The sequence below is a fragment of the Bubalus bubalis genome, chromosome 7 (assembly GCF_019923935.1).
Source record: "Bubalus bubalis isolate 160015118507 breed Murrah chromosome 7, NDDB_SH_1, whole genome shotgun sequence".
Lineage (NCBI taxonomy): Eukaryota > Metazoa > Chordata > Mammalia > Artiodactyla > Bovidae > Bubalus > Bubalus bubalis.
Genome location: NC_059163.1, coordinates 92,719,551 through 92,745,247, shown reverse-complemented (window position 1 = coordinate 92,745,247; position 25,697 = coordinate 92,719,551). Strand labels below are relative to the sequence as shown.

The 25,697-nt window shown below is 41.7% G+C and overlaps 1 protein-coding gene across 2 annotated transcripts in view; it reads right to left on the bottom strand.

The window, feature by feature from the left end:
• The window catches only part of PAPSS1 (3'-phosphoadenosine 5'-phosphosulfate synthase 1), a 115,095-nt gene that overhangs the window by 78,454 nt on the left and 10,944 nt on the right, over nucleotides 1-25,697 (bottom strand). For both annotated transcript variants that reach the window (XM_006061881.4, XM_006061882.4), the window contains exons 2-5: nucleotides 22,787-22,901; nucleotides 17,199-17,434; nucleotides 10,099-10,237; nucleotides 2,976-3,094 (exon numbers count right to left, since the gene is read on the bottom strand). In XM_006061881.4, the coding sequence (XP_006061943.1) occupies nucleotides 2,976-3,094; nucleotides 10,099-10,237; nucleotides 17,199-17,434; nucleotides 22,787-22,901 (609 nt within the window). The remainder of the gene's footprint in view (nucleotides 1-2,975; nucleotides 3,095-10,098; nucleotides 10,238-17,198; nucleotides 17,435-22,786; nucleotides 22,902-25,697) is intronic.

The window sequence follows — 25,697 nt, the reverse complement described above, 5'->3', positions numbered from 1 at the left end:
ATGTAAGACCTGAAACCATAAAACTTCTACAAGAAAACACATACAGTATGCTCTCTGGCCTTAATAACATTTTTTTTTTTTTTTGGCTATGTCTCTTCAGCAATGGAAACATCATCAAAAATAAACATATGGGACTACATCAAACCAAAAGCATTTGCACAGCAAAGGAAATTAACAACAACAAAAAAAGGTCTTCTACTGAATGAGAGAAGATATTTTTCAAATGATACATCTGATAAGGTTAATAAAGAACTCATACAACATAAAAAAAAAAAGATTAAAAAATGGGCAGAGGCTCTGGGAAGCTGAACAGACATTTTTACAAAGAAGACATGCAACTGATAAATGGGTACACGAAAAGATGTTCAACATCACTGATCATCAGGGAAATACAAATCAAAATAATGAGATATTACCTCACACCTGTCAGAATGGCTATTATCAAAAACACAACAAGTTATAACAAGTATTGTCAAGAATGTGTAGAAAAGGGAACCCTCATACTCTATTGGTAGAATATGTATTAGTGTAGCCACTATGGAAAACAGTACAGATAGTCCTCAAAAAATTAAAACTAGAACTATCATATGATCCAGCAATAACTCTTCTAGGTATTTGTCCAAAGAAAATAAAAACACTAATTAGAAAAAATATACACACCCCTATGTAGCATTATTTACACATCCCAGATATGGATGCAACCCAAGTACCCATCAATAGATGAATGGATAGAGTTGTGGTAGATGTATACAATGAAAATTAGCCATAAAAGAGAATGGAATCTTGCCACTTATGACAGTATGGATGACCCAGAGGATATGATTAAGTTAGACAGAGAAAAAGAAACACTGTATGATTTCACTTATATATGGAATCTAAAAAAACAAATGAACAAGCTTAATAAAACAGAAACAGAGTTATTGACACAAGAGAACAAAAGGGTGTTTACCAGAAGAGAGGGGACTGGGGAGAAGGAAAGAAATAGGTGAGGTTGATTCCGAGGTACAAACTCACAGCTCCAAGAGAAATATACAATGTGGGGAATATAGTTAATAACTAAGTAATATTTTTGTGGTGACATGTAATAACTAGATTTATTATGGTGATCATTTTGGAATGTATAAAAACACCATTCTGTGGTGTGACAGAAACCAACCCAGGGTTCTAGGTCAACTGGAAGAAGCACAAGCTGGAATCAAGATTGCTGGGAGAAATATCAATACCCTCAGATATGCAGATGACACCACCCTTATGGCAGAACGTGAAGAGGAACTAAAGAGCCTCTTGATGAAAGTGAAAGTGGAGAGTGAAAAAGTTGGCTTAAAGCTCAACATTCAGAAAATGAAGATCATGGCATCCGGTCCCATCACTTCATGGGAAATAGATGGGGAAACAGTGGAAACAGTGTCAGACTTTATATTTTGGGCTCCAAAATCACTGCAGATGGTGACTACAGCCATGAAATTAAAAGACACTTACTCCCTGGAAGGAAAGTTATGTCCTGATGTATAGAACAGTCTTTTGGACTCTGTGGGAGAGGGAGAGGGTGGGATGATTTGGGAGAATGGCATTGAAATACATATAATATCATATATGAAACGAGTCGCCAGTCCAGGTTCGATGCACGATATTGGATGCTTGGGGCTGGTGCACTGGGACGACCCAGAGGGATGGTATGGGGAGGGAGAAGGGAGGAGGGTTCAGGATGGGGAACACATGTATACCTGTGGTGGATTCATTTCGATATTTGGCAAAACCAATACAATATTGTAAAGTTTAAAAATAAAATAAAATTTTAAAAAAAGAAATTAAAAAAAAAAAAGAAAATGAAAAGGGAAAAAAAAAACAAAAAACAAAAGCAGAGACATTACTTTGCCAACAAAGGTCTGTCTAGTCAAGGCTATGGTTTTTCCTATGGTCATGATGGATGTGAGAGTTGGACTGTGAAGAAGGCTGAGCACCAAAGAATTGATGCTTCTGAACTGTGGTGTTGGAGAAGACTCTTGAGAGTCCCTTGGACTGCAAGGAGATCCAACCAGTCCATTCTAAAGGAGATCGGTCCTGGGATTTCTTTGGAAGGAATGAGGCTAAAGCTGAAAGTCCAGTACTTTGGCCACCTCATGCAAAGAGTTGACTCATTGGAAAAGACTCTGATGCTGGGAGGGATCAGGGGCAGGAGAAGGGGACGACAGAGGATGAGATGGCTGGATGGCATCACTGACTCGATGGACGTGAGTCTGAGTGAACTCCGGGAGGTGGTGATGGACATGGAGGCCCGGCGTGCTGCGATTCATGGGGTCGCAAAGAGTCAGACACGACTGAGTGACTAAACTGAACTGAATGCTTTAAAAACACACAAACATACAAACAAACTCACAAAGAAAGAGATCAGATTTTTAGTTACCAGAGGAAGGGGCGGGGAGGAGAGGGAACTGGAGGAAAGTAGTCAAGAAGCACAATCTCCAGTGATACGGTGAATACTGGGGATGTCATGTACAACATTACAAGTGCCATTAGCCCTGCTGTATGTTATATACTAAAGTTCCTGAGAGAGCAAATCCTAAGTCATTAGCCCTGCTGTATACTGTATACTACAGTTCCTGAGACAGCAAATCCTAAGTCATTAACCCTGCTATATGTTATATACTAAAGTTCCTAAAAGAGCAAATTCTAAGAGTTATCACACACACACACTCACAAATATTTCTATTTCTTTAATTTTGTGTCTGTATGAGATGATGGATGTTCACTACACTTACTGTGATAGTCACTTCATGATGTAAGTCAAATCAATATGCTGTCCACTATAAACATACAATGCTGTATGTCGATTATGTCTCAATAAAATTGGAAGAAAAAAAAGAACCTAAAATATACATGTTACTCCATATTACCACCGTGCTTTATTTGGAGAGGGAATGTTATAAATCGGACATAATCATTCTCTGGGAATTCGCTCTTTGACATCCTCTTACCCGTTCCTGTAGAAGCTCCACCACCTGCTGGACACAGTCATTTACATCACAGGAGTCTGTTTTCAGCACTAATTCAGGGGCCTCTGGCTTTTCATATTCAGAATCAATCCCAGTGAAACCTATAAAAGGTAACAGATGATAGAGAGGGTGGAAATTAAAATAGGTTTGTTTCTTCAGCGCAAGTCTCTGCTATGCTGAAGTTCATTTTTACACTCCCCTTTAGGTTACAGGGTTATATTACTGAAACTTCTTTCTGGGGAGAAGATTTCTAATTAAACTTGTTCCCCCTCTCAACATAAACAGTCGATCCTCCTTATTCGCAGTGATCATGTTCAACTGCCACAAACACAGATGTAGTGAATACTAAACCACAGCTCCAAGGAGATACATGGAGGTGGGTTCCTGTGAGCCTCCTGTCACCAAATTTTTATCAACCAATTAATATATAACTTTTAATGAGTATTTATATATATATATATATAGTTGATTCATTAACACCAAAATAATGGCTACAAGCACCAGAATTCACATCTGAACAAAACTTACTTATCTAACATGTGTATTTTCTCCCCAAGACAGGTGAGTCTTCCTGCAGTTCAAACAACTAGACAACACTTCAGCACCATGCCAAGGTAGAGGAGTGCATTTTAAAAAAGCAAAATCACGAACAAAAAGCTAAACAATAAAAGACATGGCACTGAATAGGCCGTGTAAAGCACACTCCTTTGCAGCATGAGTGCTGAAACACAAAGGCGTTGTTCAGACTTGAGCCGGGAGCGTGTACTCTGGTAAATGCTGGTAAAATGCTGCTGCTCTGTGTGTGTTTACAAGCCGAAGCACTGTAGCTACACTAACATGGGGGTTACAAATACGCTTGAGTGAGTAGGCACATGTGCAGATCTGGAGTCTTCAAATAATGAGGGCAGACAATACTTCTATCACCTTTCCTTCCCTCTGTTAAGTAAGTGCCTTGTATGAAGAAACAGGAAGGAATACCAAGTGACCCAGAGCATCCAACTTTTCCACAGGGACACAGGATACAGTGCCTAAGCTCTGGGCATACAACCAACCTCATCGAGGTTTTTTTTCTTCTCAGTGCAAAAACTGATGCCAAGTCAATCTGTCCATTATATTCACCAGGATGATCTGCAGCCAAATTAAAGCTCTGCAGGCTTCTTCTGCCATCAGTCAGTGTTCAAGATCACATTAAGTTAATCAGGATCGATTAACTACTATTGGCTCAAGCAAAACGTAGGTAAGGAATCCTGTTAAATCATCAAATACGTTCCACAATCAAATGCAATCAATTTAGGTATTAACCACTATTTAGATTTTCCCTATCATATATGTGCTACTGTGTAACTGCTAGAAGAGAAAGAATACATGTTGCTACCACAGAATGGGCTGACTGAGCTAAAAGTACGCTATTCCTGTCTTTCACATTATTCCATACCTAAGTCATTCAGGGCCTTGTTTGCCTTGGAATACCAATTCCTGGGTTAGAATGGTAAATACGAATTTAAAATCATTACTATTAAGAGGCATAGGCATCAAATGAACCGACTTACAAAACAGAAAGAGACTCACAGGCTTAGAGAACAAAGTTAATGATTGCAGGAGGAGAAGGATAAGGGGAAGGGACAGTTGGGGACTTTGGGATGGACATGTACACTCTGTTATATTTAAAATGGAAAACCAAAAGGACCTACTGTATAGCACAGGGAACTCTGCTCGAAGGTATGCAGCAGCCTTGATGGGAGGGGAGTTTGGGGAAGAATGGATACATGTATTATGTGTGGCTGAGTCCCTTTGCTGTCCACCTGACACTATCACAACATGGTTCACTGACTATATTCCAATATAAAATTCAAAGTTTTTCTTAAAAAGAGGCATAGGTATCAAAGAAGCTTTGAGATGAACACTGTAAGTCTACAACCCACCTATTTCATTCTTTTTCTATCTCATATTCCTAAGTATCACATAAAGTCCCAAGCCCAAGAAGAAATTTTTGCATTACTGATACTTCCAACAGTATCACTGGTAAGTCATAGTAACATAGGTAGGGAACAAACAAATCTGGTTATTTAAAACTCTAGTTCATAAGTTCTAATTCTCAAATGTAGCTACAACTTGGAATCACCAGGTCCTACCCTCAAGAGATTCTGATTTCATTGGTCTGGGGTTCAGCCTTGGCACTAGATTTTTTCTAGGTGATCCTTGTGTGCAGCAAAGTTTGAAGATCACTGTGTTGGGAGGTTTGGTTTAACATTTTAAAAGTCCAGGAAGTTTCCTCCTACTTAATTTATCCCATAAGTGATTATAATAAATGTACATTGTGAGGAAAACATTTATATAAGTAGACTATAACTACTTAAGAACTAATCATGAAAATAATCTAGGTATTAAAGTATCTGACTTAGGCATACACTTACAGTTTAGTAATGCCATATAAAAGCCTGAGGTCCACTGAATGGATGTAATACCACCTGTCCTTGAATTTTTACCATCAAGGGTCATTGCTAAGAAACTCTCTAAGCACCATTCTAACAACAAGCAAATGATTTCTAAAAACTACCCGGTCAGGAACTCTAATATTATGGCTAACCTAAAATAAATAAATGTGGGTACACTCATGCACACGGGTATACATTAACCTAAGGAACGTTTTATCAATGCCTAGTCAGAGGAATGAAGAAATACTTGGCAAACAAGCAACACGTAGAAAACTGAACTAATACAAACATACTCCTAGATACAGAATACAAACTGCAAGTGACTTAAGCTCTTTTGGCTTTGGTCTTATTCAACTTTATATCCCTAGCACCAAACACAAACTTTGCAAATAGACAGCGGAGATCAATGTGCTGAACACATGATTTCTACTCCACCTTCCATACCATCCCACAAGCGTTTACTGTGTATGTACTAAGTATTATGCTTTGGGCCATTTATTGGTCTTCAGTCGCTCAGTCATGTCCGACTTGTGACCCCGTGGACTACAGCACATCAGGCTTCCCTGTCATTCACCATCTCCCAGTATTTGCTCAAACTCATGTCCATTGAGTTGGTGATGCCATCAAACCATCTCATCCCCTGTTGTCCCTTTCTCCTACCTTCAATCTTTCCCAGCAGCAGGACCTTTTCCAATCAGTAGGCTTTTCACATTAGGCAGCCAAAGGATTGGCGCTTCAGCATCAGTCCTTCCAATGTATATTCAGGGTTCATTTCCTTTAGGATTGACTGGTTTGACCTCCTTGCTGTCCAAGAGACTCTCAAGAGTATTCACCAGCCCCAGAGTCCAAAGGAATCAATTCTTTGGCACTCAGCCTTTTTTACTGTCCAGCTCTCATATCCATACATGACTAGTAGAAAAACCATAGCTTTGACTATATAGACTTTTGATGGCAAAGTAACATCTCTGCATTTTAATATGCTGTCTAGGTTTGTCATTGCTTTTATTCCAAGGAGCAAGTGTCTTTTAATTTCATGGCTGCAGTCACTGTCTGCAGTGATTCTGGAGCCCAAGAAAATTAAGTCTGTCACTGTTTCCATTGTTTCCCCATCTATTTGCCATGAAGTAATGGGACCGGATGCTATGATCTTTGTTTTCTGAATGTTGAGTTTTAAGCCAGCTTTTTCACTCTCCTCTTTCACCTTCATCAAGAGGCTCTTTAATTCCTCTTTGCCTTCTTCCATAAGAATGGTGTCATCTGCATATCTGAGATTATTTATATTTCTCCCTGCAATCTTGATTCCAGCTTGTGTTTCATCCAGCCTAGCATTTTGCATTATGTATTCTGTACATAAGTTAAATAAGCAGGGTGACAATATACCATTTGACGTACTCCTTTCCCAATTTGGAACCAGTCCATTGTTTCATGTCCAGTTCTACTTGTTGCTTCTTGACCTGCATGCAGATTTCTCAGGAGGCAGGTAAGGTGGTCTGGTATTCCCATCTCTTGGAGAATTTTCCACAGGTTGTTGTGATCCACACAGTCAAAAGCTTTAGCGTAGTCAATGAAGCAGAAGTAGATATTTTTTCTGGAATTCTCTAGCTTTTTTTTAATGATCCAACGGATGTTGGCAATTTGATCTCTGGTTCCTCTGCCTTTTCTAAATCCAGTTTGTACATCTGGAAGTTCCCAGTTCACATACTATTGAAGCCTCGCTTGAAGGATTTTTTTAAATTAATTAATTTATTTTAATTGGAGGCTAATTACTTTACAATATTATAGTAGTTTTTGCCATACGTTGACATGAATCAGCCATGGGTGTACATGTGTTCCCCATCCTGAACCCCCTCCCACCTTCGCTTGGAGGATTTTGAGCATTACTTTGCCAGCACATGAAATGAGGACAATCGTGTGGTAGTTTGAGCATTCTTTGGCATTGCCTTTCTTTAGGACGGGAATGAAAACCGACGTTTTCCAGTCCTGTGGCCACTGCTGAGTTTTCCATATTTGCTTGCATATTGAGTGCAGCACTTTTACAGCATCATCTTTTAGGATCTGAAATAGCTCAGCTAGAATTCCATCACCTCCACTAGCTTTGTTCATAGTGATGCTTCCTAAGGCTCACTTGACTACACACGCCAGGATGTCTGGCTCTAGGTGAGTGATCACATCATTGTGGTTATCCAGGTCATTATGATCTTTTTTGTATAGTTCTTCTGTATATTTTTGCCACCTCTTCTTAATATCTTCTGCTTCTGTTAGGTCCCTACCATTTCTGTCCTTTATTGAGCCCACTTTTCCATGAAATGTTCCCTTGGTATCTCTAATTTTCTTGAAGAGATCTCTAGTCTTTCCCATTCTATTGCTTTCCTCTATTTCTTTGCACTGATCACTTATAAAGGCTTTCTTATCTTTCCTTGCTATTCTCTGGAACTTTACATTCAGATGGGTATATCTTTCCTTTCCTCCTCTGCCTTTCATTTCTCTTCTTTTCTCAGCTATTTGTAAGGCCTCCTCAGACAACCATTTGGCCTTTCTGCATTTCTTTTTCTTCAGGATGGTTTTGATCACCACCTCCTGTATAATGTCATGAACCTCCGTCCATAGTTCTTCAGGAATTCTATCAGATCTAATCCCTTGAATCTATTTGTCACTTTCACTGAATGGTCCAGCGGTTTTCCCTACTTTCTTCAATTTAAGTCTGAATTTTGCAATAAGAAGTTCATGATCTGAGCCACAGTCAGCTCCCTGTCTTCTTTTTACTGTCTGAATAGAGCTTTTCCATCTTCAACTACAAAGAATATAATCAATATAATCAATCTGATTTTCATATTGACCATCTGGTGGTATTAATGTGTACAGTCATCTCTTGTGTTGCTGAAGAGGGTGTTTGCTATGACTAGTGCGTTCTCTTAGCAAAACTCTGTTAGCCTTTGCCCTGCTTCATTTTGTACTCCAAGGCCAAGCCTGCTGCTGCTCCAGGTTATCTCTTGACTTCCTACTTTTAGGCCATGCTTTGTGCTAAATTCTAATAACACAACAAATGGTAAAGAGGGTGCTTACTCCAGGTGGGCAGACAAACCTACCTCCCTCACCAATCCATTCTCGCAAAAACAACAAAACCAACTACAATTAAAATAAGTAAAAGATTCAGACATCAGGATCCTGGACACATCCTTCAGCTTCTCTTTGCAAATCTCCATGACGAACAAACAGAAGTGAACACTGATAATCAACAAAGAGAGCTGTGTGCTCATTCACTCAGTCGTGTCTGACTCTGCAACTCCATGGGCTGTAGCCCACCAGGCTCCTGTGTCAATGGAATTCTCCAGGCAAGAATACTGGAGTGGGTTGCCATGCCCTCCTCCAGGGGTCTTCCCAACCCAGGGATCAAACCCAGGTATCCCACATTGCAGGCAGATTCTTTACTGTCTGAGCCACCAGGGAAGCCCATGAATACTGGAGTGGGTAGCCTATCCCTTCTCCAAGGGATCTTCCTGACCCAGGAATTGAATTGGGGTTTCCTGCATTGTAGATGGATTCTTTACCAGCTGAGCTACCAGGTAAGCCAGAGGGTGACCTAGAAACTAAGTGGATAAACTGGTTCCCTTCCTGTTGTTATCATATTCAGGACTGTTCTCCCTGAGTCAAGAAAGTACAGGCTTCATGGGTCAAACTGAGCTTCCAAGGTGACAAGACTGGACACGAGCCTGCCCAAGGAACCAAATTCACCACCAGATTCAGTGGAACTCGCCCCAACTGCTAATGCATTCTCAGGCCCAGACAAAAGAGCCCAGCTTAACAAGCATTTTCCTTCCTGTTCCACCTTTTCCTTTTCAGGGTCAGAAGCTGGTGCCAAAATCTATACTTCATGGAACTCCTGGGAGCTTCTGATAGTCCCAGGCTATCACATATTCCCTGCTGGGAAGGCAAATAAAAGTTACCAGCATGAATTGATCCCAAACAGTGTAAACTAAATATCTATCTTTGATGCTTTTTTCATGTTGGCTTGCTCTCTCTTACTGTTAATAATAATAACAGACCAGGACTAATGTCAAAGGATGTCTAAAAGATAAATAGAATGACTGGTATCAAAGGCCACAGAGGAACAAGTTCTAAATGTCTCTATGCCAAATTTTCATCAGAGTTGAAACTCTGGGAACAGACTATAAAACTGAAAATATAAGCTGCATGCACTTTGACATGTTAATTCAATCTAATGCAACAATCACACATAGAATGAATTTCACATCATTCCAAGCAACATGTTATACATAAGAATGAGACATTTTCCTTGCTCTCAAGATGCTTATAATTTAGGCATTTTCCCCATTCACTATGGAATTTCTTACATTTTCACTAGAACAAAGACCACAGAAGTGCTTAGGCACCAAATTACACCAATATGTTTCCACCAGCCCCCAAAATCCAAGTCCTCTAAAACCTGTCTTGTGAGTAGGATTTTAACCTGATGGAGGATACGGAGTGTACACAGTACTACTACTGGTCAGGCCTGAGAGATCCAACTGTGTAGTAAGACCCACTCACTCTTCTCAAGGAGCTTCAAGTTGTTCGAATACTTTCATCTTTTAGAAAAGATTATCCGTCTCAGATATGGTAAGATGAAATATTTAAGGAAAGACAAACTGGGGAAAAAACGTATTACTTACCTTTAATTTCTCCAGCCCGTGCTTTTTTGTAGAGTCCCTTGACATCCCTCTGTTCACAAACATGCAGGGGAGCATCAACAAACACTTCAAAGAAAGGCAAACTCGCACCCTCGTGAATCCGCCTTGCATTGTTGCGATCCTTAGGAAAAAGATGCGCGCAGAAACGTAACAAAGAATAATCACAGGAACCAAGGGTACGATAGTAATAACAAGGACAAGTCAAAGAGCTTTTCGGTTGAGTTAGTGCAAAATGTATTAGTCAAAGTTTAATTTATATTTTAAAAATATAAACTGAAAATAAAAACCCAAGAAATTAGGTTAAGAAGTCCATTCTGCACTAAGAATTTTAAAAGGGTTGCTATTCTGAAAATCGGATATATTGGGAAGTTCCAGGAGGGAGAACAATAAATGCCCCACAAAAACTTTCACCTAAACTTTATGAGGAACGTGAGCCAAAGCTCAGCTCCAATGCAAATGCTATCAGGCCGCTCTTCTAACAACTCACTCAACCTCAGCCTGTGCTGGCCTGAAAGTAACATCACCAGAAATCCATTCAGAACCCTGAGGCTAGTTTATTCTCTTGCCAAATACAAACCCCTGCAGCCACTGCACATCTCTAACACATCCCAAACTTTATTTTTCTGCATGGCTCCTAACCCCCAACTCTGGTAATTACTTCATCGCCCAGTCTAAAACCTCTCCACTCTGTCTTCTGGAATACTCCACCCTTTTCAGTGAACTACTTCTTCTTTCTGGTCTTCACTAAAACCAAGTTCTCCCTTCAGGCTTCACTCCCCTGCCTGTTCTCAAAGTCAGGCTCCACACTCACTCTATCCATCCAAGGCAGTACCACCATTTTTGCCGTCATTTACCATCATTCTTATGGTCCCTCCACTCAAGCCTACTTCCACTCTTACCAACGGCTACACCTCTGACTTTAAAAAGAAAATCCCCAGACACGAATGCTCTCCATCTCCCCTCTGCCGTATAAATATACCTACATCCCCTCCCGTACTCCTCCTTTCACAGATTCAAAATGCCCTAGCCCACAATGGAATACCACTCAGCCATATAAAAGAATGAGCTTTTGCCATCTGTCGCAGCATGGATGGGCCTGGAGGGCATCATGCTGATGAAACAAGTTTGACAGAGAAAGACTAACACTGTATGGGATCCCTTACACATGGAAACTTAAAAAATACAACAAACTAGTGAATATAACAAAGAAGAAGCAAACTCACAGAGAGAAAAAAATCAGTGATTACCAAAGGGCAGAGGAGGGAAGGGGCAACACAGGGGTGGGGAGTGAGAGAGACAAAACTACTCGGTACAAGATAGGTTCAGGGATGCACTGTACCACACAGGGAATGGAGCCAACATTTTGTAGTAACTGTAAATGGAAAGTAACTTTTAAAATTATACGTTGAAAAAAAATCTCCTTCTGGATAGTTGGGGGGTTGGGGATGGACATGTACACATTGCTATGATTAAAACGGAGAGCAGACAAGGATCACACAGAATTCTGCTCAATGCTGTGTGGTGGCTGGACGGGAGGGGAGTTGGGGGGAGAATGGATACGTGTGTATGCATGGCTGAGTCCCTCTGCTGTTCACCTGAAACTGTCACAACATTGTTAACTGGCTATATCCCAATACAAAATAACAAGTTAAAAAAAAAAAAAAATCCCTTCCCTCTAATGAAACTTGCTCAGTCCGTGATTCCTGCTTCATCTGGAATCTTCAGCCTTCTCTTTCTTCACAGACAACGAACAAGTAAAAGTCACTATTTTCCATTAAAAACAGGTGAACAAACAAATGATACAAAAATCTCCATCGTCATGGGCACTCGCCAGGCCATTCTGCCCACACTTCACACTACTGACCGTCCATATCCCAACAAGGCTGCTCCCTGGTGGATCCCACACAGGCTGCCCAGGGCTCCTTCCACTGCACCCCTCGCTGCAGCACTGGCAGTGCCCACAGCTGATCAGGAGCCCACTGCTCACCCCACACAGTCCCGGAGCACTCTTCTCAACTGCTTTCACAGTGGAAACTACAACACGCACACCAACTCTCCAGCCTGAACTCTGTCCATTTCTGAAATTAAACACCCTTTTGAAACTTCCTCCTATATACACCCTCCTGGACATCCCCCTTGCTGCTGCTGCTGCTAAGCCACTTCAGTTGTGTCCGACTCTGTGCGACCCCATAGACGGCAGCCCACTAGGCTCCGCCGTCCCTGGGATTCTCCAGGCAAGAACACTGGAGTGGGTTGCCATTTCCTTCTCCAATGCATGAAAGTGAAAAGTCAAAGTGAAGTCGCTCAGTCGTGTCCGACTCTCAGCGACCCCATGGACTACAGCCCACCAGGCCCTCCATCCATTGGATTTTCCAGGCAAGAGTACTGGAGTGGGGTGCCATTGCCATGTACCTTGAACATGTCCAAAAACTGAAAGCATTCTCTTTCCTCCCAGGCTCTCCTTCCCACCCATACTGCCCAAATCAAGGGATAAGAACGCTATTCACCTGGAATCCCCAGAGTTTTCCTGGTTCCTTCCCTTTGCCGTCCCATCTTGTGCATTTTGTCCCAAAGTCCTTCAGATTTTACCTCCAGACATTACACTAATCCACTCCTTGCCTAACTTCTGGTTCCACCTTATTTCTCTTGCCTGAACAAGTGTGACACCCTTTTAATCAGTCTACTGGCTTCCAGCTTTGATCTTCTCAAAGGCACACTCTACACTGTACCCAGGATGACAAGATGATGCAAATTCAACCACATCACTAAACTCTTCAGAGACCGCCCCCTCCTCCCACCCCACCTCAATCGCCATCAGGGTAAAAGCCAAGCTTCTCAGAGTGACAGGACAGGCCTCCTTCACCTGGGCCAACATTCTCAAGTCTTGCATTTGACGTTCTATTGATAATTAATGCCAATCTTTCCACCAGGCTGCTTGGATCTGATGCCTTTGCCATACCCCCTGCAAACACGCTCAGCCCTCTCCTGTGGCTACAGCAGTGTGCTCACTCAGAGTAAGCACCATGCTAAGTCCTCAGGAACCCTGCCCGACACGTCCAGGCTGGCTGAGGGCCTCGCTTCCTCTGAGTTCTCAGTGCTCAGTCACTCAGTCGTGTCCGACTCTTCGCGACCCCATGGACCGCAGCTCACCAGGCTCCTCTGTTCATGGGATCTTCCGGGCAAGAAAACTGGAGTGGGTTGCCATTTCCAACTCCAGGGGATCTTCCAGACCCAGGGGTCAAACCCACGTCTCTTGAGTCTCCTGTACTGGCAGGTCGATTCTTTACCACTGTGCCTTCTGGGAAAGTACCCACAATGTACCTCTGTCACAGATCCTAATGTACTGAAATAATTTCACGAGCTTTATGACGTTAGTTTCTGGCACAGCAGCTCAGTGGTGATCCTACTATTCCAACTGTCCTTCCAAATGAAGGTGTTCCCAAGTTTCCATCTGTCGCTCTCTTCTCATTTTCTATACGCTTTTGTTTTTCAGCTTCATCAAGGCTTCAACTAATCGAGTTAATGACTTCCAAAACTATATCTCAACTCTATACAATGTTCCTGAACTCCAGAATGCATTTCCAAATAAGCCAGTGGTCATCTTCACCCAGCTACGCCACCGACACTTCAAATCTAACCCACCTAAAATGACACGGTTTTCTCCTTCCTTCCTACTCTACATCTTCTAACTCGATCAGACCATCTTCTCTTCAGAAAGCACCCTCCTTCATGTTCACCCCCAATTCAGCAATCAATCCAGGCACGACATCCCACTGACACTACATGCTCAAGAGCTCTCAAATATGCCCCATCTTTTCTATTCCCACGGCCGGTGCCTGAATTCACCCCCAAAAGCCTCCTAACTATTCTCCTACCTCTAGACCATTCTCATTCCAGGCTTTATGGTGACCTCACAAAAATACACACCCAGAGACACCAATCCCCAGCACAATCTCAGCTCTGCACCACCCCTGGGGCAAAGTCCTGAGCAGTCTGGAATTTGGCGTGAGACTGCTGCAAATGGCTCAAGCTGCATCTTTCCTCATGTTTATCCTGCAGAGCAGCCAAAACAAACTACCTACAGGCCCCCAGGTGCAATTCCCTCACATGTCCATGCTTTTGTAACTACTGCAGTATCTCCTCTGTCTGAAATAGCTTTCTCCCTCTGGTCTAACTGGTACACTGGGTCACCCTTCGTGACTCACCTCAAGCAACACCACCTCTCTGGATCTTCCACAGCAGTTTTCATATATGTACCCAATCGCTTGCCTTAAGATCACATCTCTATGCTCCCACCAAATCACTTACCAACTCCTTAAGGATAAGAATTATCAGGTTTATTTTTACAGCCAAGATGCCCAAGTTCAGGAGTGACACAGAAGAATACACATATCCTATATGACTTGGTACAAATATTATCGTGGATTTTTGACATGCTCTAAGCATAATCTAAACCTCATTTCCACTCTCAGCGCTTTTAGGCATGAGATCAACAAAAGTTTTGTTCCATGCTAATGGAAACAACAGGGCCAAAAGAAGCATATTAGCATATACTTCTAGATACCCAGGTCTCAGCTGCTAGCTTTCCAAAGGTATTACTGGCTTTTTCTTTTTCCAAGAACTGCAAAGATTTCCAGAAGGTGCAAGAATATCACCATTATTATATATCACTGTGAAAACTGTTTCTATCCAAGGATTGAGGAACTCTAACAACTCTCATTCTCTTACACATTTCATTAGCTAGGATACTTTAAGCTGATGTATTGACACTGATCCCAATGCTTCAGGAAAATGAAAAGCAGCTAGTCCTCAAAGGGAGAAGGCAATGGCACCCCACTCCAGTACTCTTGCCTGGAAAATCCCATGGATGGAGGAGCCTGGTGGCTGCAGTCCATGGGGTCACTAAGAGTCAGACACGACTGAGCAACTTCACTTTCACTTTTCACTTTTATGCATTGGAGAAGGAAATGGCAACCCACTCCAGTGTTCTTGCCTGGAGAATCCCAGGACAGAGGAGCCTAGTGGGCTGCCGTCTATGGGGTCACACAGAGTCGGACATGAGTGAAGCAACTTAGCAGCAGCAGCAGCAGTCCTCAAAGAACCTTTTACAACTCCTGACACACTTCAATTAAGTGAATCTCTGTGATTAACACTCAATCTCACGCTTAAGCTATAATCTTTACAGCTTAAAATTTTTTTAAAAGTCTAAGTAACCCGTCCAGATTTATGTTACAATAATAGAATTGTGCTATTACTTATTACACTTACTGAATACTTACTACACATCATCCCTGTGCTGAGAGCAGTGAATGCATGAATTACCCAATCCTCAGAGCAACTCTAGCCTGGAAAATTCCATGGGCAGAGGAGCCTGGTGGGGCCACAAAGAGACACAACTGAGTGACTGAGCGCACGCATGCACACATGCACAAGCATATACACACACACACATACATATACACACCAATCCTATAAGGTAGGCATTACCTGAGCTTGGAAGGTTAAGTAAATTGGCCAAGCACCTAACAGTAACTGGGAGAGCCGAGATTTCAGTCTCTTGTTTCTGGCTTCTAAGCTGCTATCTTTAACCACTAAGCTATCTCGCCTGTTTTTACATATCTGGGCTCCCTAAGAGGCTATGCTATCACTTAACAAATCTCTACTGTGTTCTAAATATTTACTGTGTTCCCGGATCTGGGCTTAGCATCAAGATGATAAAGACAAATCAGACGGAACCCCAGCATCAAGGAGCCAGTGGACTTTAGAGGCAGCAAAGCACAGTGGGCAAGAGCATGGATCCCAGTGACGCTGTCTGGGAGCAAATCCTTGCTCCTCCATGCAGTGTGTGAGCCTGGGTGATTTACATCTCTGTTTCCTCACCTCCACCCTCCTTATTGAGTGATGAGAACTAAGTGAGCTAGTTCACGTGAAAGCACTTTAAAACTGTTATCAGTACACAGTAAGTGTCCAGTAAATGCTGGCTGCCGTTATCATCATCATCATCACTGTTATTATTACCGCTGCTGCTGCTCTTAGCATCATCAACCAAAAAACTGGTATTTATAATAAAACAATGTGACCTCCCTGGCGGTACTGTGGATAAGAATCCATCTGCCAAAGTAGGGGACACGGGTGTGATCCCTGGTCCGTAAAGAATCCATGTGGCATGAAGCAACTAAGCCCATACGCCACAGCTACTAAGACCACACTCCAGGGCCCACGAGCCGAACTAGTGAAACCCACGCACCCTCAAACCCGTACGCCACGACTACTGAGCCCACGTGCTGCAACCACTGAAGCCCATCATCCACCTAGAGCCCGTGCTCCAAAACAGAAGCCACCACCACGAGAAACCTGCATACCACAACGAAGAGGAGTCCCCGCCCACCGCAACTAGAGAAAGCCCGCACAAAGCAACGAAGAGCCAGCACAGCCAAAAATTAAATTTTTTTTAATGTGTTAGGTACAATACCAAGGGCAACCAAGACAGACACTCTGCAAAGTCTGAGAGGAGGAGATACCCAACCTGAGACTCAGATTGACCAACTGATGCTGAGGTGAGGCGAGGAAAAAGGAGGTGAACGCCTTCTAAGGCAGAGGGAAACGAAATTCTCAAGAGGAAAAACAACATGATTTTTCTCAAAGAAATACAAAGATGTGAATTAGTGCTGCTATGGTCTCTGTGAAAAAAATGTGATGAAAGATGAGCCTCAGGAATTGTGAGCAAAAAAAGTCCCAACCGGACACATGCTAAGAAATCTAACATTTTCCCTGGTGTTTAATGCATATTGAGTCTTTACTACAGGTTTTGTGAACTGAAAAGTCAAACTTGAAATAATCTGGCCATTGACTTGGTCAACAACTTTGGTTATACTTGGTAGGGGCCAGGGGATGAGTGGGTCACAGCAAGCTTTTCAAAAATGAATTTACTTAGAAAGCTGCAGCACAGAAATGCTGTAGGTTAATTGTTTTAATTTGGATTTAGCCTCAAAGTACATGTCAATGTTTACATTACTTGCTTTTTCTGACACCATATTCTCAATATATGTAATTAGAACCACAATGGTGCAAAAGCCACATACCTGAGTATAAGGTGATATAAAACTTGTGATGCATACTAAGCCAGCATCAGCAAACAGCTTAGCTACTTCTGCGATGCGTCGAACGTTCTCTTCCCTGTCTTCAGGACTAAAGCCAAGATTTTTATTGAGACCTTGACGAATGTTGTCACCATCCAAAGTGTAGCATGGAATACCGTGGCAAACCAAGTATTCCTCCAAAGCCATGCTTACTGTGGTCTTTCCTGCTCCAGATAAGCCTAAAAGTGAACAGTCCACAGATTTCAGATAGAAAATTGAGGATAATTACTTAGTAATAAATAATTTTAATCACAAGCTTAATTATATTCATTATTCAAAGCAATCTCTTAGTAACATTCTTATCCAATATTTCTCTGTAAGATTTTACTATGTCTTAGCTAGAAAAACATCTATAATTTAAATATAATAAGCATTTATGTTTTAGTAATTCCTATCTAAATGCAAAGGCATCCCAGAAATCACTGAGCTACAAAGGCTTAACCAATCTGAATATTATATTTGGTTGATACAGATATTCACCAAGTCCTCTCGTTACCACTATTCTAAAGCTGCATGCCAATTCTAAAACAGTTATATGCCCAAATTACTTCTGGTGAGGGTAGAAAAAGAAAAGACCTAAGTCAGTGAAATAAATATTAGAAAATGACCTCTAGATCCCAGAATCAACACTTCCCAAAGGCTATCATGATAAAAGTAACTGAGAATCTAATCCATAACATAGTTAATCTAGAAAGAAAAGAATATTCTCATTTCACCTTCCTCTACTAATGATGTTTAGTCACTAAATGATGAGAAGTGAAGGAAAAGGAAAGAGTCTGTTTATGCACTAATATGTGCCATCTTAGGGAGTATGTTATTACAGAATTCACAACTAAGACAGTTATGAGACAAGAGATACTGAAACCTCATGTACTGAAACTCTTGACGTGTCAGTATAGAAGGCAAAAAAAGGATGATATGTTAAAAGGATCAATATAGCATTAGATGCTTTCTACATTAAAAATGTATATTAACAAGCATAGCAGGTAGTATATTTTGCAACACTGGCCTAAAAGCTTTTTTACAACAGGACATTGCCACTGTCCCATTCACAGTCAGAGTCTATTGTATTTCCCAGCCTTTGAATCTGGGCTGGACTTAGGACTCACCTATAACCAAAAGAATACAGTAAAAGTGATGATGTGTGACTTCCAAGACCGGGTCAGAAAAAGCTATTCAGCTTCTCTTTGGATATTTAATTTGAGAGAAGCCAGCTGTTAAACAGGGCTTCCCTGGTGGCTCAGCTATAAAGAATCCACCTGCCAATGCAGGAGGCTCCAGTTCGACCCCTCGGTCAGGAAGATCCCCTGGAGAAAGAAATGGCAACCCCCTCCAGTATTCTTGCCTGGAGAATCCCCTGGACAGAGGAGCCGGGCAGGCTACAGGCCACAGGGTCAGAAAGAGTCAGACTCGACTTAGCAACTACACAACAGCTGTTAAAATACTCTGAGACCACATGCTGGAAAAATGAGAAGTAGGTGTTCTAGTTGAGAACCCCAGCCAGCTAAGATCCCGGCTGACAAGCAGGGCCTACCGTGAAGCTCCTGCGGACACCAGACCAGTTTTACATGACTGGAGCCCAAGCCAGCATGACTGCAACCAAGCAAGACCCAGAGGGCAACTGCCCAGCAGAGCCCTCCTGACCTCCTTACCCACAGAATGGTGAGCGAATTAAAATGGCTCTTCCGCACCACTAGGTTTGGGGTAACTTGTTATGTATCAACAATGAGTGAACACAGAGGCTGGGGAGACTGGGTTTTTCTGTCCTTTGCTTACTGTTGTTTCAAACAGGGTCTCTGTGCATGCAATTACTTAAAATGAGGTCTCACAGGACTGGGATGGGCACTAAATCCAGGGACTGGTGTTTTTATAACAAGGCCACGTGAAGGCGAAAGCAGACTGGAGTGGTGCGCCTACAAGCCAGGGAACGCTAAGGACTGCCAGAAGCACCAGGCGCTAGGAGAGCAGCGCGGAGCAGACTGTCCCTCAGAGCCCACAGGAAGAAGCCACCCTGATTTCAGGCCTCCAGCCACCTCCTAAGCTTCTGTCGTCTGAAGCCACTCAGTTTGCAGCCATTTGTTACAGGAGCCCTGGTAAAATAATATACAAATCAACAGAAAAATACAAAGAAAGCTGATCTGAAACAAAATCTGAGAAAAGGCAGTGTTTCAAGAAAATGGCATACAAACCTGGACAGGTCTGGTTAAGCTACTGAAGTGAAAGAAAAAGAAAGGAGTCATGAATTCTGTATCCAACAATATTGTCAGAAAAAAAAACCAAAACACACAATTAACAAGCCTGGTCTGGTGAATGTATATAGAATACTGCCCACATCAGGGGAATGCATTTTCTTTTCAAATAGACAATTATGAAATTGATTACATCCTAGACCTGAAGGTAAGTACCAAAAAAAAAAAAAATCTGATAAACAGTATTTATAAACATCATTAGTGGTAAAATAAAGGGAATATACTAGGTTCAAGAAAAGGAGTACTCAATTTTTTAAAGATCAACCCACCCCAAATTGATCTTTAGATACAACATAACCCCAAACCAAATCCCAACAAGATTTTGGGGGAACTGGTCAAACGGATTACAAAACTCATACAATACAAAGAGCCAAAAAAAAAAAAAAAAAAAAAGTCAAGATATTCCCAATGAAGAAGGTAAGAAGACTTACTCCACTGAATTTCAGGACTTTATAAACATACAGTAATTAAAACAGTGTGGTAATAAGAGAGGAATAGACAAGTTAAGTATACCAGTGGAATCGATGAGAGTTCCCAGAAACAAACCCACACATAAGTGGAAACCTGATCTATGATAGCTGGCACAGCAGATCAGAGAGAAAAAGGATACCCTTATCTATATATTCTCTTAGGATAACTGATTATCTACATGGAAAAAAAAGAAAATGGATCCCTCCCTCACACTACATACAAAAACCAACTGCAGAAAGATAAAGAGCCTAAAAAACCAGATACACAACTTTGCTGGCAAAGGTCCTCTAGTCAAAGCTATGGTTTTTCCAGTAGTCATGTACGGATGTGAGAGCTGGACCATAAAGAAGGCTGAGCCCCAAAGAACTGATGCTTTCAAACTGTGGTGCTGGAGAAAACTCTGAGGGTCCACTGAACTGCAAGGAGATCCAACCAGTCCATCCTAAAGGAAACCAGTACTGAATATTCATTGGAAGGCCTGATGCTGAAGCTGAAGCTCCAATACTGTGGCCACCTGATGTGAAGAGCTGACTCACTGGAAAAGACCCTGATGCTGGGAAAGATTGAGGGCAGGAGGAGAAGGGGGCAACAGAAGATGAGATGGTTGGATGGCATCACCAACTCAATGGAGATGAGTTTGATCCAACTCCAGGAGACAGTGAAGGACAGGGAAGCCTGGTGTGCTGCAGTTCATGGGGTCGCAGTCAGACATGAACAACAAAGAGCCTAAATGAGAAAAGCAAAACTTCTGAAAGAAAGTATAGGAAAAGTAATAATTCTTCATGAATGCAAAAAAAAAAAAAAAAAGCTCGTAAGGAGCAGAAAAAAGTTAGATTAGTCACAACATTTAATAGAAGAAAATGGAGTAATGTTTTAAGAATTCTAAGACAAAGAAAGTAGGACCCAAATACATATTTTACCCAACCAAGCTGTCATAAAAGATGGGTAAGACATTCTCAAACATAAAAACTCAGGCAATTTAGAATCTAACAGAAAGCCATCTTACAAAAATCACTTCAAAAATATAGACCATAGAAACGTGACTCAAAGAAAGAGCTCATGAGCAGACATGCCATAATAAAAGAACTGATGATTAGGTGGTAAGGGTGAACCAATTTACTTACAGAACTCAAATACAAACAATTATGTATATTTAAGATTTGGAACAGAATATGTTACAAGCATGCTCAGTCGAGTCTGACTCTTTGTGACCCCATGGACTGTAGCCCTCTGGGCGCCTCAGTCCATGGGATTCTCCAGACAAGAATACTGGAGTGGGTAGCCATTTCCTTCTCCAGGCGACCTTCCCAACCCAGGGTCAAACCCACATCTCTTGAATCTCCTGCACTGATAGCCAGATTCTTTACCACTGCACCACCTAGAAAGCCCATTACAAGTCTAGACAATGTAAACATAACAATTTAACATCAATCTCAACTTAAGAATGAGGAGATGGGAAGAATGCAAAAGTGCCACATACAGAAACATATCACCTATCTACAACTGAAACTTTTAATTTATAAAAACAAAAAATGAGAATACTGCTTTTTGGCAATCAGCAAAAATTTTAAGGATGAGTAATATCTATGTTGACAAGACACTGGAAAACGGACCCTTGTCCACATTAGGAAAATGCTGCTGCTAAGTCGCTTCAGTCGTGTCCAACTCTGTGCGACCCCATAGACGGCAGCCCACCAGGCTCCCCTGTCCCTGGGATTCTCCAGGCAAGAACATTGGAGTGGGTTGCCATTTCCTTCTCCAGTGCATGAAAGTGAAAAGTGAAAGTGAAGTCAGTAAGTCTAAATTTTAGTGGGTTGTGTGGCTGTTAGCATAAGTGATGCCATCTTGGGCCAGTACAGTTCCTCCTATCCTTCCACTGACCCTACTCAGGACTAAATTTCACTTCTCTGTCATCAAGAATTTGCAGTTAATAAATACTGTTCAAAGATCATTAGGTCCAGGATGCCTCTATGCTCTGTTAATTCCCAACAATGATGAAGACCTTAGCTAACATACTCCTGGTACCCGGAAGACTAGTTATCCATTCATAAATATTGACTTAAGAATGCACTTCCTATGTCCAAGCACGTACTCCCATGCCCTAGGTTAACTATTCAATTGTCCCAGGGGGTCCCTCGGCAGTGCAGGGTGCAGCTGAGAAAGCTTCCAGATCACTGCCAGATCCCACCCAGTGAGTAGGTTACCCTACAATAAACTGATCTATTGATTAATGGAACTGCCTGCCTTGTTATTCAGTCTCAAGATACCTTCTCAATTCAGTAAGCACTCTTCATTCCCTCTGTCCTCCAACAGGGGTAAACTGGGAAGATGCACCAAAATTTTAAATCAAACTCCTAGAAGTGAAAAGATCCATCATTTTTAAAACTACCTCCAAAACCTGGATCAATTTACCCTCTCCGAGACAGACTCTGGAAAAATCAACACAAGACTCAATCAGAGGCCGAAGCAGAAGAAGAGTGAGAGAAAATGTGAAATTCTTCATTGCTCATTCTTCCTCCTCATATGGTCTACATTGTTAGCATCTTGAAGGCAGAATCCAGTTCTTATTTGCATGCAGAAGTTAACAGAATGTAAAGTAATTCTAAGATGCATTCTGATTTTTCCCATTTAACAGCAATTTTATAAAGAACAAGAGGAATTAGCAAAAGAAAATATGTTATTGCTGAGTAGCTATATTATGATGCTCCAGATACAACAGGACTCAAAAACTGAAATATGCTTATTCCCAGGTCAAGGCTGTCTACGATAAACACTGCTTTTGAAAAACTGGTTTAACTCTCTGGACCATACCTGTTAGCCAAACTGTACAACCACGAAAGCCGCCTCTGGTCCCCACCACTTGTCCTCTCTTGTTTCTGCTGACATGGTGGGCTTGATAGGTGACATTAGTTGCTCTCTGCATCCCCTGGAAAAAAGGGGGGGGGGAGAAAGAATTTTGGTCTACTTGAGTTCCTTAAAAGGTAAACATATATTCCTTGCAAACATACAGTAACTGCCATATGTAACATGACAAAAGCAAGGAAAAAAGATGAATACTAACAGCTTTTTCTTTCTTTAGAGTACCTGGCACGGTGTCCAGTTCTTTAAATACACCAATTGATTCAGTCTGCTGCTGCTGCTAAGTTGCTTCAGTCGTGTCCGACTCTGTGCGACCCCATAGACAACAGCCCACCAGGCTCCCCCATCCCCGGATTCTCCAAGCAAGAACACTGGAGTAGGTTGCCATTTCCTCCTCCAATGCATGAAAGTGAAAAGTGAAAGTGAAGTTACTCAGTCGTTTCCAACTCTTAGCGACCACATGGTCTGCAGCCTACCAGGCTCCTCCGTCCATGGGATTTTCCAGGCAAGAGTACTGGAGTGGGGTGCCATTGCCTTCTCCGATTTAGTCTGCACGGCTCCCCAAAGATGCAGAAAGTCCTGCTACTATGGTTTCCCAGATTAAGGTGTTAAACCTGAGAAAAGTTAAATAACCTGCCCCAGTTCCCATAAATTCTGAATGGTGGACTCCAGAGCCCTGTCTTCTCACTCATTCATTCATTTATTCATTCATTCAACCAGTGATTCCTGAGGCCATACTTGTACACCAAGTGAACAAAACAGGTTCCCTACCCTCATTGAGCTAACATTCCATTGGGAGACAGACCAATAAAACTTAATTATTAAATCAGAGAGTGACAAGTGCTCTCTGAAAATAAAACAGGATAAAACTGGAAAGAGAGATAGGGCATGACTGCTTCTTTAAACAGGATGATCAGGAAAAGCCTCTTGAGTACGTGGCATCTAAGCAGATTCCTGAATGAGGTGTGGAAGGAATGTCTGCAGGTATCATGAAATGGTTAACGGTAAAAAAAAAAAAATGGAATGCAACTGTTGTTCTCCCAAATTTTTTTCTTCTTAAACAAAAAAGGTATAAAATTACATAGGCTTCAAAGCATCTTAATAGACATTTCTCCAAAGAACAAACACAAATAAGCACATTAAAAGATGTTCTACAACATTAGCCATCCAAGAAATGAAAATCAAAACCACAGTGAGATACCACTGCACACCCACTAGGATGGCTATAATCAAAAAGACAGGCAAGGGGGCTGCCCTGTGGCTCAGTGATAAAGAATCCACCTGCCAATGCAGGAGTCACAGGTTCGATCCCTGGTCCAGGAAGATCCCACGTGCTGCAGAGCAACTAAGCCCGTGCACCACAAATACTCACGCCTGTGTGCCTTAGAGCCCGTGCTCGGCAACAAGAGAAGTCACTGCAACGAGAAGCCCACACACAGCAGCGAAGAATGGCCCCAGGTCGCCACAACTAGAAAAAAGCCCATATAGCAACGAAAATGTGGCACAATCAAAAATAAGTAAGTAAAATAAAATTATTTTTAAAAAGACAGGCAATAACAAGTGAAGTTACGGGGAAACTGGAATCCACATACATTCACTGATGGAAACATACAGCCACTTTGGAAAAGAGCAGTTCTGCAAAACATTACATATAATCACCAAGTGATTCCCACTCCCAGATTCATACTCACGAGAAGCGAACACAAGTCCACATGAAACTTGCACACATATGCTCTAACAGCACGATTCACAAAAGCCAATGGGTCAAACAACCCCACTGTGCATCACAATAATTAAACAAAATGTTTTTTTTTTATTGTATGGTATATCCATATAAGGAAATATTATTTGCTAATAAAAAGGAATGAAGTACTGATACATCCTACAATATGGACAAACCTCAAAAACATTATACTAAGTGAAAGATGCTGGTAACAAAAGCCACATATTGCGTAATTCCATTTGTTAATATGTGAACCATCGAGAACAGGAAAATTTAGAGGGATAGAAAGTAGATTAGTGACAGCCTCAGACTGGGATGTTAAGTGCCTTCTGATGGGAACAAGGTTCTTTTCTAGGGTGGTTAAAATGCTCTAAAATTGACTGTGCCGATGGTTGCACAACTCTAAATATACTAAACAACGTGTATTTACAAATTGTACATTTTAAGCAGGTAAACTGAATGGCAGGCAAATTTATCTCAATAAAGTTGTTTTCTAAAATTGAAAAAAATGAATCATATAGGTTCTATTTTGCCCTCCCATGGAGCAAAAATATAATTATAGGGTCTTTCCAACAAGTTATGCCTTTGTAAAATAAGTGTCAGCATTCTTTTAATTGGGTGTCTGTATCTGATACTTCGTATAGCTCTTCAACACAGTTTTATTCATCATTCATTCAAAGATATTTACTGAATGCACAGTACATGCCTGATATTCTTCTAGCTTCTGATGAAAATACCTATAAAATCACTGCCCTCCTGAGGCCTTTCTAATCCTCCCTGCCAAGGCAGGAGTTCTCAAAGCGTGGTCCCTAACCAGCAGCTTTGGCATCTCCTGGGAAATGCTGGTGAAGAATCCACCTGCCAAGGCAGGAGACACAGGTTCGATCTCTAGGTCTGGAATATCCCCTAGAGGAGGAAATGGCAACTCACTCCAGTCTTCTTGCCTGGAAAATTCCATGGACAGTGGAGTCTGACAGGTTATAGTCCATGGGCTCGCAAAGAGTCGGACACCACTGAGTGACTGAACAAGCACGCGTGGGAAATGCCAGAAATGCAAATTACCAGAACCGATCCCAGGCAAACTAAGTCAGAAACTTTCGGATGAAGCCCAACGATCATCATTCTAAAGCCTTCAAGTGA